At 40.6% G+C, this 12,929-nt stretch overlaps 1 protein-coding gene across 7 annotated transcripts in view; it reads left to right on the top strand.

Annotated features, from left to right (window-relative positions):
- Window positions 1-12,929, top strand: part of RGS17 (regulator of G protein signaling 17) — a 78,528-nt gene that overhangs the window by 36,961 nt on the left and 28,638 nt on the right. For all 7 annotated transcript variants that reach the window (XM_065588846.1, XM_008177591.4, XM_005301419.5 and 4 more), the window contains one exon: window positions 11,303-11,446. In XM_065588846.1, the coding sequence (XP_065444918.1) occupies window positions 11,328-11,446 (119 nt within the window). In that variant the 5' untranslated portion in view covers window positions 11,303-11,327. The remainder of the gene's footprint in view (window positions 1-11,302; window positions 11,447-12,929) is intronic.

Below are 12,929 nucleotides of genomic sequence, written 5' to 3'. Positions count from 1 at the left end.
CAACATAAGACTAATAAATGAAGTGTTCTCTTAAAGCAGGTCCTATATTGAAAGAATTGAAGAGAAATCAGCAGGAGGAGGCAAACTGACTTCTTCCTAATTTATACCCATGTAAAAATTTCTCTCTCTAATTCTGCCAGTGTTGGCTTTCCCCTGTATTCATACTTTCTACTCTTCCTTTTTCTCACATAGCTGAGTGTTTCTGAAGACGGTCTGGGTGTGCTTTAAATAGCTAGTGACTTTCCATGGTTTTCAACTCTGCCTTTCTAAACAGTATTTATTCATCATCCTTTGCCTCCATAGGCCTGGAGCATGCGGTTTACTTGCTCTGCTTTGACTTGTCATGAAAGCTGGTTAAGTTTTCTCCCGCCACATATTTGACCAAAACAAACATATATATATATTTTAGAAAGTGTTTATTTGGGAAGGGGGAGGAGGTGGATTGCAGCATAACAAACCCAGAAACTTCCAAATTATCAACCAGCCCCACTTGCTGTCTATTCCCTCTCCATTGTAATTCCCTGACAAAAGTGAGTGATTACCTTCTCCTAGCTAGATCTCAGGATATCTTCTTTATCCTCATCCTTTGATGTCTGCTGCCCTTTCATTTTCATGATGTTGTCACTATTTGGTTTCCATGCCTTTGCTTTCTTTGGGGCTTAGTGTTTGCTCCTTAACAGGGAAAGTGAGGGTAGAAGAGAACTCTCCTCCTTGAGCCTGTACTGCTTCTGTGGTTGTGACTAGCCCAATATCTGACCTTTCATCAGTGTCTCTGATTGTATAACCCTTGTCTGTGCCCGCAGCCTGCATGGAGCTTAGGTGCACAGGTTGCAGGAGTGAAGAGTATGGGGGAGGCATTCATTAGTCGGTCTGCATGCACATGGTTCGAATGCTAGCTACAGTTGCAGTGCTGCTTTAAATAATTTTCTTAATAAATAGCCAATTTAGTTTTAGAAGCATGTAGTCCTTTCATGTTATCCATTATACAGCACATGAAACATGGTGGCAGCAATCAGTCTAGCAAGACCCCTGGTCAGGAAGCATAATTAACAGGTAAACAATGCAGCAACTAGAAGCAGAGCATGGAAGAACTCAGACCACAATGAATACTGGATTTCCAGACAAATCCCTTCAATAATTATGGAAGCAAGAACTGAGTCTGCATACAAAACTGACTATTAGGGATAAAGATGAAAAATAAGGGTAGAGCTTTTTTACTACCTCATTTGAGGGCAGAAGGGGATGAGAAGTGAGTGAGACGCTGTTGCCAGGAATAATGCCGGAAACACTGGAACACTGATAAGTGTTTCAATACTGTGACTCCAGACAGAATGAGACTGTAGATACTGGTTTTGTTTTGTTTTGTTTTTTGCCTGAAACCAAGAAACAGAAGAGGAAATAAATACTAACATTAGAGCTGAGAAGGCTGGTAACCATGATCCATAACTAGAGACAAGATCATTTGTGGGATATGTGGTTCCAACATATGAGGGAGACAGATTTGTTTCTGTCAGTTAACCTTAGAGCAGGGTTCAAAGTGGTAGCTGTGTTAGTCTGTATCAGCAAAAAGAAGGAGGAGTACTTGTGGCACCTTAGAGACTAACAAATTTATTTGGGCATAAGCTTTTGTGGGCTAAAACCCACTTCATCAGATGCATGCAGTGGAAAATACAGTAGGAAGATATATATATATATATATATGTATATGTATGTGTATATATGTATATGTATATGTATATGTATGCGTATGTGTGTGTATATATATATACACAGAGAACATGAAAAAATGGGTGTTGCCATACCAATTCTAATAAGATTAATCAATTAAGGTGGTCTATTATCAGCAGAAGAAGAAAAAATATTTTGTAGTGATAATCAGGATGGTCCATTTCAAGCAGTTGACAAGAAGGTGTGAGTAACAGTAGGGAGGAAATTAGCATGGGGAAATAGTTTTTACTTTGTGTAATGACCCATCCACTCCCAGTCATTCAAGCCTAATGTAATGGTGTCCAGTTTGCAAATTAATTCCAGTTCTGCAGTTTCTCATTGGACTCTGTTTTTGAAGTTTTTTTGTTGAAGAATTGCGACTTGTAGGTCTGTAATTGAGTGACCAGGGAGGTTGAAGTGTTCTCAGACTGGTTTTTGAATGTTATAATTCTTGATGTCTGATTTGTGTCCATTTATTCTTTTGCGTAGAGACTGTCTGGTTTGGCCAATGTACATGGCAGAGGGGCATTGCTGGCACATGATGGCATATATCACCTTGGTAGATGTGCAGGTGAACGAGCCTCTGATGGTGTGGCTGATGTGATTAGGTCCTATGATGGTGTCCCATGAATAGATATGTGGACAGAGTTGGCAACGGGCTTTGTTGCAAGGATTGGTTCCTGGGTTAGTGTTTTTGTTGTGTGGTGTGTGGTTGCTGGTGAGTATTTGCTTCAGGTTGGGGGGCTGTCTGTAAGCGAGGACTGGCCTTTCTCCCAAGATCTGTGAGAGTGAGGGATCGTCCTTCAGGATAGGTTGTAGATCCTTGATGATGCGCTGGACAGGTTTTAGTTGGGGGCTGAAGGTGACGGCTAGTGGCGTTCTGTTACTCTCTTTGTTGGGCCTGTCCTGTAGTAGGTGACTTCTGGGTATTCTTCACACTAACCCACAGAAACCTTCCTACAAAAAATTAAAAAAAAAATTCTTGAACAAATATCTTCCTTTCCTTACTCTGGTCAAAATTCTTCGACTGACCTACTTATTCTAAATTTCTGATTAAATTGTACAGGATCTATGCAGGTCACAAAGCAGTAAAATAAGTAGAACTGTGAAATGAGATCTGGCTTTTTTAGTGCACTGAAAAATCTAATGCTTATGTAGGAGCTACAACAGTGGTGGCTTCAGCAGAGCTGCTTGCTTTCTGTGTCATTCAAGGCTCCCGTGAGTAAGCTCTCAGTGGAGTACATTATAGACTTGACCAAAGACGTCTATGTCAGGATCTGCAAGCCCTCTCTGGAGGGAAAATAACTTTTTCACCAGTTGCAACCAGCGGCTTTATTTGGCAAAGTCAGTACTAGCCAAAGAAGCAGGATAGATAAGTGAAGCACCAAATGGGAATCTCCAATGCTGTGCTACACATACAAATATAAAATATGCTTGGGAAATATGGAAGGCTTCCTGGTGAGTTTTACATCCTGCACTTATAAAATGCTCCTGAAGGCTGCAGAGTGCTCCTCATAATTTTAGCACAGCTTGTTAAATGTTTTAAGTTTCCTTTTAAACACTGAAGCAAAAAACTGTTCATGTACCCATCTCAAACTTTTAAATAATGCATTACTGTCAGGCTTAATCTTTAGTAGCTGGGCAATACTGTCTGATTTAGAAGTATTAATCCATAGCTGCACTGTAATGTAGAGACTTAAGTGGGGCTTCCTCAGGGTACTAAATTCACTATAAAATGATAACAAGACATCTCAGTCAACCTTCTCAACCATGAAGGCTGTCTGGCAGATTCATAAAAAGGCATTGTTGTACACAGAGCAAGGTCTCTGTAGTGTCCAAACAAATTACTCAAGCTGGTTTTGGTAGGGCTGAGTTAGCATTCCCAGATAGTCCAATAAAATATTAAATATTTGAACAGCTTCTATATAATTTCTTAATATCCTAGGAGGCTTTGTCTTCGCTCCTGGACACAAGGGGTCCAGTTCTGAAAAGAGGCTGCATATGACTACTTCATGTGGCTAGCATTTAGGAAAACAATTTTGTTTTTGTTTTTTCAAGAGATTGACTTGCTTGGGATGTGACCAAATTATAACTCTCTGACAGCAATTCTTCTTCTCCCTACAATTCCACTTATTGTATTCAGTGATTCACAAATTGAAAAATGCTTGCTCCTGTAACTGAGGAAACAGACAAAAATGTATGAAGAATAGACTCTTAAATGCAAGAGTTTTCAGGGCTTGTGTACCAGAGCAGGCTAGGATCAATTTAAATTAGGGACCAAAGATCAGGCATTCTAGATAGATGTAGGAGCCAGCTCTACAAATCATATGACTGCCAGTGAAAACTGATGCAATGTGATGCATGAATGCAAAAATACTGTGCTTTTGAGAGTATCTAACATTGAAATGAATTACTGCTAGGGAGTTTCTGTGTGACCTCAAATTGTTTTATGACCATGTTCCAACCGGTTTTTAAAAAACCATGCTGAAGGGCCAAACATATCCAGAATAGAAGGGCCTGACATAAGAAAGATGTTTTATTTGCAGAAAACTCGCATTATCTTGAGTTCACTTGGGAAAGAAAGAGGTGCAGCAAGAGCAGCTGCAGTCAAAACTTCTAGTCATGGGGAGGCAATAAGACTACTTATGAAGCTACTTGAGATCTCCAGCTTCTGAAGAAAAGTTAGTAGGCGGAGAAGTAGTCTGCTCTAAGAGACAAGCAAGTATTTTACAACATAGAACTGTAAAAGGAATGGACCAAGAGGAGGCTTAGACCTGTCATTCATAATGGAGAGGAGGTAATTTGGGGGAGTACAAGTATTTGAGGCAGGATGAGGTATTTACATGACCTCTCTGAAAACTAAAGAAAAACAAGGCTTCATAATATGATGGCTGCCATCTTGGCAAACACTGGGAGGCCTTCAAAGTGTAAAGCATTAGTCTCTAGGACTTAGCTAGAAAGCTCATCTCTCTAGCTCAAGAGCTATAATGTACACATCCTCTGGACTGACCTCTCCCATTCTATGTTAACACGCTGATCGGCATGTTACATTAACACTGTATATTATGAAGTTGCAGCTTGTAACTCCATAGCTCAAGCAGTTCATTTTGCACTTAAAGCAGGATTCAATCTCGTGGTTTGTGAGGGAGGGAGTTGGTACAAACTAATGTATCCTCAAATGTACAGAACTTATGGAGTGCAGAATGAATTTCTGGAGAACTTACAAGTAAATGTGTTAATCAGTTTGAGTTGCAATTTAAAGGGGTCCTTTAAGAAACTTGGCATCTGTCAGTCTCTTCTTCCCAAATGATGTTAACAAGTGCATAATGCAAACACTTTCCATATAATTGCAATGCATTTAAATCTTATGCATAATTGATATTTTAAGAAACTAAGTGGCAGTTAAGCTAAGTTAATTACTTCTAACATCTAGGCTGAGGTAACTCAAGTGGGGCCATTCATTGTGACATCGAAGGTAGTTCAACCAACAACCATTCCTCTACACCTAACTTGCAAAGTCTATTGGTTGTAATGAGTTGGTGTGAGGGAGACTGAACACAAGTCTAAAGTTCTCATTGGCAAATTACTTGAGCCAACTGTCACTGCTCTTTAAAAATTCTGTAGCTGCATGCTAGCTTGGGCATCAGTGCTTGAAAGGTTCCCAATGGCATGCGGCCTTGGCTCCACTGTGCATTGAGGCAGCACTGCTAGGAGAAAGGAGGCAGGAGTGCAGGGATGGACAATAGGACTGTATTCTCCCTGCCTGCCTTCACTTAGCACTGGTCTCACTAACACAGCCCTCTAAAAACATGAGTACATTGTAAAGGAAGGGCCAGATTTGTTCTGCTTTGCATCACAAGAGCAGCACAAGCTGCTGTCAACCAGCTTAACAGGCTGGTGCACTCTGGCAGCTTTGCACTGCTCTGGTATACCAGTGGGTCCGCCCTTAAATAAAACATTATTTTAAGGCTTATGCTAGGGGCAACATCACTACGATAATAGAATCCTAGGACTGGAAGGGGCCTCGAGAGGTCGTCTAGTTCAGTCCCCTGCACTCATGGCTGGACTAAGTATTATCTAGAACATCCCTGACAGGTGTTTGTCCAACCTGCTCTTAAAAACCTCCAATGATGGAGATTCCACAACCTCCCTAGGCAATTTATTCCAGTGCTTAACCAACCTGACAGTTAGGAAGTTTTTCCTAATGTCCAACCTAAACCTCCCTCAAACACTGCCTCAAACAAGGACTATTGCACCGCATGATGGAATAAAGAAGGTGGGTTTTATTTGACTAAATGGATGTCCTGGTTAACTTCTTGTAGATGTTGCAGCAGAAGGGTGATGGGGGAGAAACTTGAATGAGGTGTGAGGGTTGGGGAAGGAGGAAAAAGTTTGCAAATCAGGAAGGACTTTCCAACATAAGGGGCAGTGTGGAAGAAAGTGCAGGAACATTTATAGGAGATGCAGGTAAATGGGGTATCAAAACTAGCTCAATTGATGGGGGACGAGACAATATCAAAAGAAAAGCTCAGATACGAGGAGGGACTGTTCTGCATGGCTTTGAAGCAGGGACAAGAAGCTTGATCTTGATGCATCAGAGGAGAGGAGCCAATAGAACAATTGAGTTGATGTGGTCAGGGTCTGGTGCAATGTCCAAAAGGCAGGCGAGTGAAGAACGCTGTATCTTGGGAATTTCTGGGGAAGAAATTTAAGAATTTAAGTGTAAGCCCCATGTGAGATGGTAGGGGACAAGAATGTGAAATGGGTTGTGAAGGATCATCTCTTTATCCTCTAGGATGAATCATTTGGGGTTTGAACTCCTCAGTCAATATCCATTATGCTTTCCCAGTTGTAAGGTGTGTAATGAAGCAAATGTTTCTTAATATATTCCCTTCTTTTTGAGATCGCGTCCCAAGATATTGCTCTGTGCACTAGGGGATTTCTGTACTAATTACAGTGAATTTTGTGGTAATTATGTCCTAAATATGTCAGTAGGAGTCTTAGTGCAGTCAACTCCATACAACTGACAATGAGCCTGACTCCAAGTTTTACAGGGTTTGTTCATTTCATCTTAAACTAATATGGGTCTGACTGCACACAAAGGATACATATGTTTCTCTTGCGTTGCTGCTTTAAAAAATTATGTAAATGTTACTAAATTACTTAATCTACCCTGTACCATACTTCTGCATCTGTAAAATGGGGATAGTTATTTCTTGCCTCACAGGGGCACTGTGAGGATAAAATCCATTAATTATCATGAGATGCTCAGATGCTATGGTGATGAGGGCCATAGTACTTAGATAACCCCTAGAAAGTGAATTGAACTCTTGTGTAAAATGGTGCCAGATTCTGATCTCACAAATTGGAGGTCATAAAATTGAAGCAAATGGGAATATCCAGATGTTAAAAAGTGAGAAGGGAATTGGGCCCACGGTGTGCTGCCTGATATAGGAGAGTCTATCTAATCTCCTTTGTAGTGCTAGGAAGAGATGCTGCTTCTATTGGGCAGATGGACTTTTGCCCCTTATTTCCACAGTGTTCATGCCCAGCACAGAGCTAATTTCTCTCTGGGATCTCAAGAAGAGTGAGACCTTTCAAAAGCTAAAATGCAAACTCAAAATATGTAATTCCAGCTTGTATCACTATCACAGAATCTCTGTTCAAAATCAGGTCGCATAATTTTGGATCTCTATTGTCATTCCCTTACATTTGGTTCCAGTCAAACAATCATCTCACTAGATTGATCTGAGTTTAGAATTCTAAACTTCATTTTCATAACCTGGATCAGACAAAAGGCATCCCCATCATATGACTAAGTCACTGTTTACATTCCATAGCTCAATCACTGAATATATCCAAAGAATGAGTTTGATAATCCCTCTCCTACAGCCTAAACACTTAATGAAATCAATGGGAATTTTGTCAGAGAAGACAATAGGATCAGGTCTGATATTTGCAAATACAATAGTTAACTGTCAAAGCAAGCAAAGACGAAAAGCTTGACTCCTGATCACCCCCGCACCTCTGTGCTCAGTAAATGAATGTCTGGCTTGCACCACCACCCTTGGGATTTGCTGATTGCTTGTAAACTTTCCCTTATAGGATCTGAGGGAATGTCATGCTCACAGAAGTGTAGGACTGATAGCATTGACTTAAGCCAGGTGCTGTGTAAGCTCTGCAAATGCACCTCAGTCAGTGGGAGCAACACCCTCTGCTATTCTAGTCTTGAACGTCAATAGAGCAGACTGCCAGTCACGTCAAATTCATAGAATCATAGAATCATAGAATATCAGAGTTGGAAGGGACCTCAAGAGGTCATCTAGTCCAACCCCCTGCTCAAAGCAGGACCAATTCCCAGCTAAATCATCCCAGCCAGGGCTTTGTCAAGCCGGGCCTTAAAAACCTCCAAGGAAGGAGACTCCACCACCTCCCTAGGTAACGCATTCCAGTGTTTCACCACCCTCCTAGTGAAATAGTTTTTCCTGATATCCAACCTGGACCTCCCCCACCGCAACTTGAGACCATTGCTCCTTGTTCTGTCATCTGCCACCACTGAGAACAGCCGAGCTCCATCCTCTTTGGAACCCCCCTTCAGGTAGTTGAAGGCTGCTATCAAATCCCCCCTCATTCTTCTCTTCTGGAGACTAAACAATCCCAGTTCTCTCAGCCTCTCCTCATAAGTCATGTGCTCCAGACCCCTAATCATTTTTGTTGCAAATTAAAGCAATGTTTTGTATTTTCAGATAAATGTACTATGAAATGAGGTTGAGGCTCCAAACTTGTATCAACTGTGACCAAAAATGAACTTGATGGGGTTGCAGAGAGCAAATAGTGCCCAAGCCCTCTGTGCCACCAAATTCCCTGAACATTACAAACGCTCCCTGGGTTACGCAAGACCCGACTTACGCAAATCCACACTTATGGAAAAAGTTCCGTAAGCTAGAAATAAGAGGTATGGTGTTTGTTTGGTTTTTTGGCATAATGGTTGGAGATATGTTTCCGACTTACGCAAAATTCAAGTTACGCAAGGCGTTCCGGAACAGAATGCGTGCGTAAGTCAGGGAGTGTCTGTATATTGGGACTATAAAGGCACGAGTGTGGTCAATCTACCACATTCTCGACCCCCCACAAAACACAAGCCTTTGCACCGCTGTATGCCCTGCCATCATGTTTAGTGTTTTCTCTTCACCCTTTACATCAGCCTGTATAGCATAGTCAGAGCACTTGGAAGAGACTGTGCCCCCTGAACCTCTCTTTTGTTGCTCTTCCTGGGGAAATGTGGGGAATGGGTATTTCTGACATGCAACAATCCTACATTTCTTGTACAACTTTAAAGATATGTGGAATATGGAGAATTTTTTCATTTTTATCCTACTGGCCCAATATTTCTTTGTTGACAAAGACCCCAATCCTGCAAACACTTAGACCCATGAGTAGTCCTGTTGATTTCTGAGACTGCTAAATTATGGGAAGTTATGTCCAAAGAATTCAGGTGTTGGCCTCAAGAAGAGAACATACCATATGAAAGATCCTTCGTCAGCACCCATATACTAGTCAGTGCATGGTTTCTGTAGGTTCAATTCAGAGCATGGTATGGTAATTATAAAGCAGATTAACTGCATCATGCGTGCCCAGCAGAGTCGTCCCTATATTTAGTTCAGGGAAAGTGACATTATACATGTCAGATGTTTTGAACTACATGTTGTCATGCTGTAGCACTCTTCCCTCCTTCTGTTATTGGCAAACAAAATATAACACTATCACAAGAATGAAGGCATTCTTCTCAGCTATGGCAAATGTATAGGGTTAATAAACACTTAGAGCTGGCTGAAACATTAAGAATTTTCCTGTAACTTTCAATATTTTACAAAAAATTGACCTTTTTAAACCTTCAACCAGCGCTACACAAGTGTATGGCTCCCTATAAATTGCAAATATAAACCATAAGAAATAGCATCAGTAACATTAACACACACCTTCATGCAGGGCATGACTTCTGAGATTCATACCTGAATGGTGGAAGTGATAGTTCTTTTTATATATATATATATATATAATGTAGTGGCTTTCACTTAAATCAATCACTGTTTAATATGATCTTTCATTTTAACTTGATCAAATACTTGAATCCTAAAAACTCCATGGCCCACCTGTGCCACAATAACTGTTTTTCTGCATATAAAAGCCAGGACTGGAGTTAGGGGGTAGGAAGATGGGCAATTGCCTGGGGCCCCAACCACAGGGGCCCCCATGAAGCTAAATTGCTCAGGCTTCGGCTTCAGCTGCAGGTGGTGGGGCTCAGAGTCCTGGACTTAAACCCTGTGTGGCAGGGCTTCGGCTTTCTGCCCTGGGCCCCAGTGAGTCTAATAACAGCCCTGCTTGGCGGACCCCCTGACATCTGCTTGTAGCCTCCTCAGGAAGCCCCAGACCTCTGATTTAAAACTGCTGGTGTAGAGAGTTGTGGGGTTTTTTTTGGGGGGGGGGGAGTTGGGAGAGGGGATGGAGATTGTGAGTAACTCACTTAAGAAAGGTATGAGAGTCTGAAAGCACACCAGTTCTGGCAAAAAATTGAAATGCTTCCAAGCCCCAGTCTCTCAACTTGACTTGATGTAATTAATACCCCTGTCACATGACAGGTGGGAATGTGTGGCTGTATAGCCACAGACTCCCTTAGCGACTGTTATGAAATGTAATGCTGAAAATACTTCGGTGATTTTAGAAAGAAGCCATTTAAGGTTTAACTTTCACTGTTGCTGTTTCGGTGTATGCAAACTGAGTCATACTGTGTGCACCAGTGGAAAAAAAATCCCTTAATAAAATCCCTTAATAAACCTAACTTTACTCTTATTCTCTTCATATGAAAAGTTCAGCTAATACATGGAATATTAATTCCAGCTGGAATAAGTACAAACCACTGGAAGGAAAAAATAGCTAGGTTTCAGAAAATCTGGGAAGTACTGGTGATGAGGGAAGGAAAAACTTGCCTAGCCAAAAAGCCTAACACTGGGAAAGATTTGAAATGTTTGCTTTTCCTTGGCTGCACAGATAACTCCAGTAGCCAAACCCACAGTAATGCTAATCTGGACTAATTAATGGTAAATAATAGGTATTAGCCCTGACTGATGCATCACATCAGTTGTAGTGTTCCAATTCTGACTTCAGGGCAGTTTAATTCTATCTTACACTGGAATAACAAAGATCAAAGTCAGGCTCATGTTTTTAAGTGAATTACCATCTTACAATAGTTTTAGAGAGATGGAAAAAACAAAAAAAAGTTGGATAGTCATATTGTCATTAATATTTTAAGCTCTAACAAGTGGTGAGGTGTGTGCTAGTGATTGTAAGGATAACAAACAGCCTTTTATTCTAGTCAAAGTGATCAGAACAGGAGCATAAGCACGTCACTGGAATGTATTGTTTTAGCAAAATATTTTTATTGTAAAATTACTACTTAGGCAGCACAGATGATGGCTATTTGTCTTCATTGCCAAAAGTTTTTGAGAGACTTAATATAATTAATGTAGAAAATGTGATTGTACTTCATGTTTGTCTGTAGTAATTCTATAAATCTCTTATGTCTGTGTTCTTGTAGCCACTTGGGTACTGAAGTAGCTGAAATGAGAAAAAGGCAGCAGTCACAAAATGAAGGAACATCTGCTGTGTCTCAAGCACCTGGAAACCAAAGGCCCAACAACACATGTTGCTTTTGTTGGTGCTGTTGTTGCAGCTGCTCATGGTATGTCCCGTAGTGTACTTGGTATCCTATTCAACACAGGTAACCAATGAGAGTGAAAACTACCAGTTGCTGGGATTGTATGGAGTTCTCTGAGAGTGATACTGCTGAAAGTCAGACTTTATTTTTCTACATACAAATTTTATTAAATAGTTCTCTGCTCTTTGGACCTCTTGTGTTACAGATGAGGCAGCGGGGATTGAAAATACGACTTTAATTTTGCCCCCTTTGCAAAGTTATTATCATAAAATGAGGAAGTAGCAGGTGTAAAACTCAGATGGGTTTGGGCAGATGATCTTGAAAATGTCTTAATTTTACATTTAAGACACTCTTGTCTCAGTTTGTATTTTTTAGTATTTACATTGTTCACTCTAAACTATAAGAAATGTTTCAAAACACTTTATCTTTGCATTCATTGGGAGGTAAATGGACAGAAATGGGAACTATATAGTGCTGTAGCAATTTAGTTGTTGAATTAATAAACTGTTAACTAAATTCTCTAGTCTGAGAGCATAAAAAAATGGATTTCCACTGTGATCTTCCAACTAGCAAAAAGCACTATTTTAGCAGGGAAAATCGTTGCTACTCAGCTATTCTTAAAGAAAGAATTGGATTGGGGAGTTTGAAGCTTAAATCTATGAACTTCTGTTTCAAAATAACTTTAATTAATCATTTTGCTGAGCTGTATGTCTAAGGTATCTATTGCCGTAATATAGAAGACTCCAATTTATATACATACTTAATTTTACACACATTGCTAGTCCTAATGAAGCATAAAGCTACCCTCAGAATTGCTCAGGGGCCTATGCAAAGATATAATCATCTGAGTCTTTTTGGAGTGGCCATTCTGTGTACATCTCTCCTATTTTACACTTAAGTCAGCCATTTGCTCCTTTTCCTGCATCTAAAAATGCACATCAGAGGGTACCAAATATCACAATGGTGGAACAGCCTCTTCTGAACCACTTCCCTGCCACATCCTCCTCTTTGCTACAGGGGCAGAAACAGAATGGCACAAACTTCCAGCTCTCACAGAACCAGAGGATCCGTGGGAACAAGAAAGAGTGAGTGAGGACATGCTATTAGAAAGCTATCCTGCTTCTTGCTATATGTTCACTCCATACAACACAGAGAGTCTGAAAGGGTCTTAAATGTGAAGACAAGCACTGTGCTGCCTCTGCTCTTCTCTGGCTTGTGTAAAGGGTATGCGGGGCCATAAGTATCGACTTTACTTATGGATCTTTATAGGCTGCACTGGGATAGATATCTGAATAATCAGTTCTCCTCACACATTCTTAGAGCTTTGTTTCCCTTGGAGAGCCTCCAGAGCAGTATGGTTCCCATACATTTGAACAGCGTGTGCATATTCAGTGTAGATATGATCCATCATTGCATTACAATGTTGGGTGTACTCTCAACAGCTTTTGTAGAAGTGTTTATTGCTGATCAGATCCTGACTTTTTTTTTCTTAATGTGGACTTGATTG

This window comes from Chrysemys picta, chromosome 3 (assembly GCF_011386835.1).
Source record: "Chrysemys picta bellii isolate R12L10 chromosome 3, ASM1138683v2, whole genome shotgun sequence".
NCBI lineage: Eukaryota > Metazoa > Chordata > Testudines > Emydidae > Chrysemys > Chrysemys picta.
This window is presented reverse-complemented; position numbering and strand designations above follow the sequence as displayed.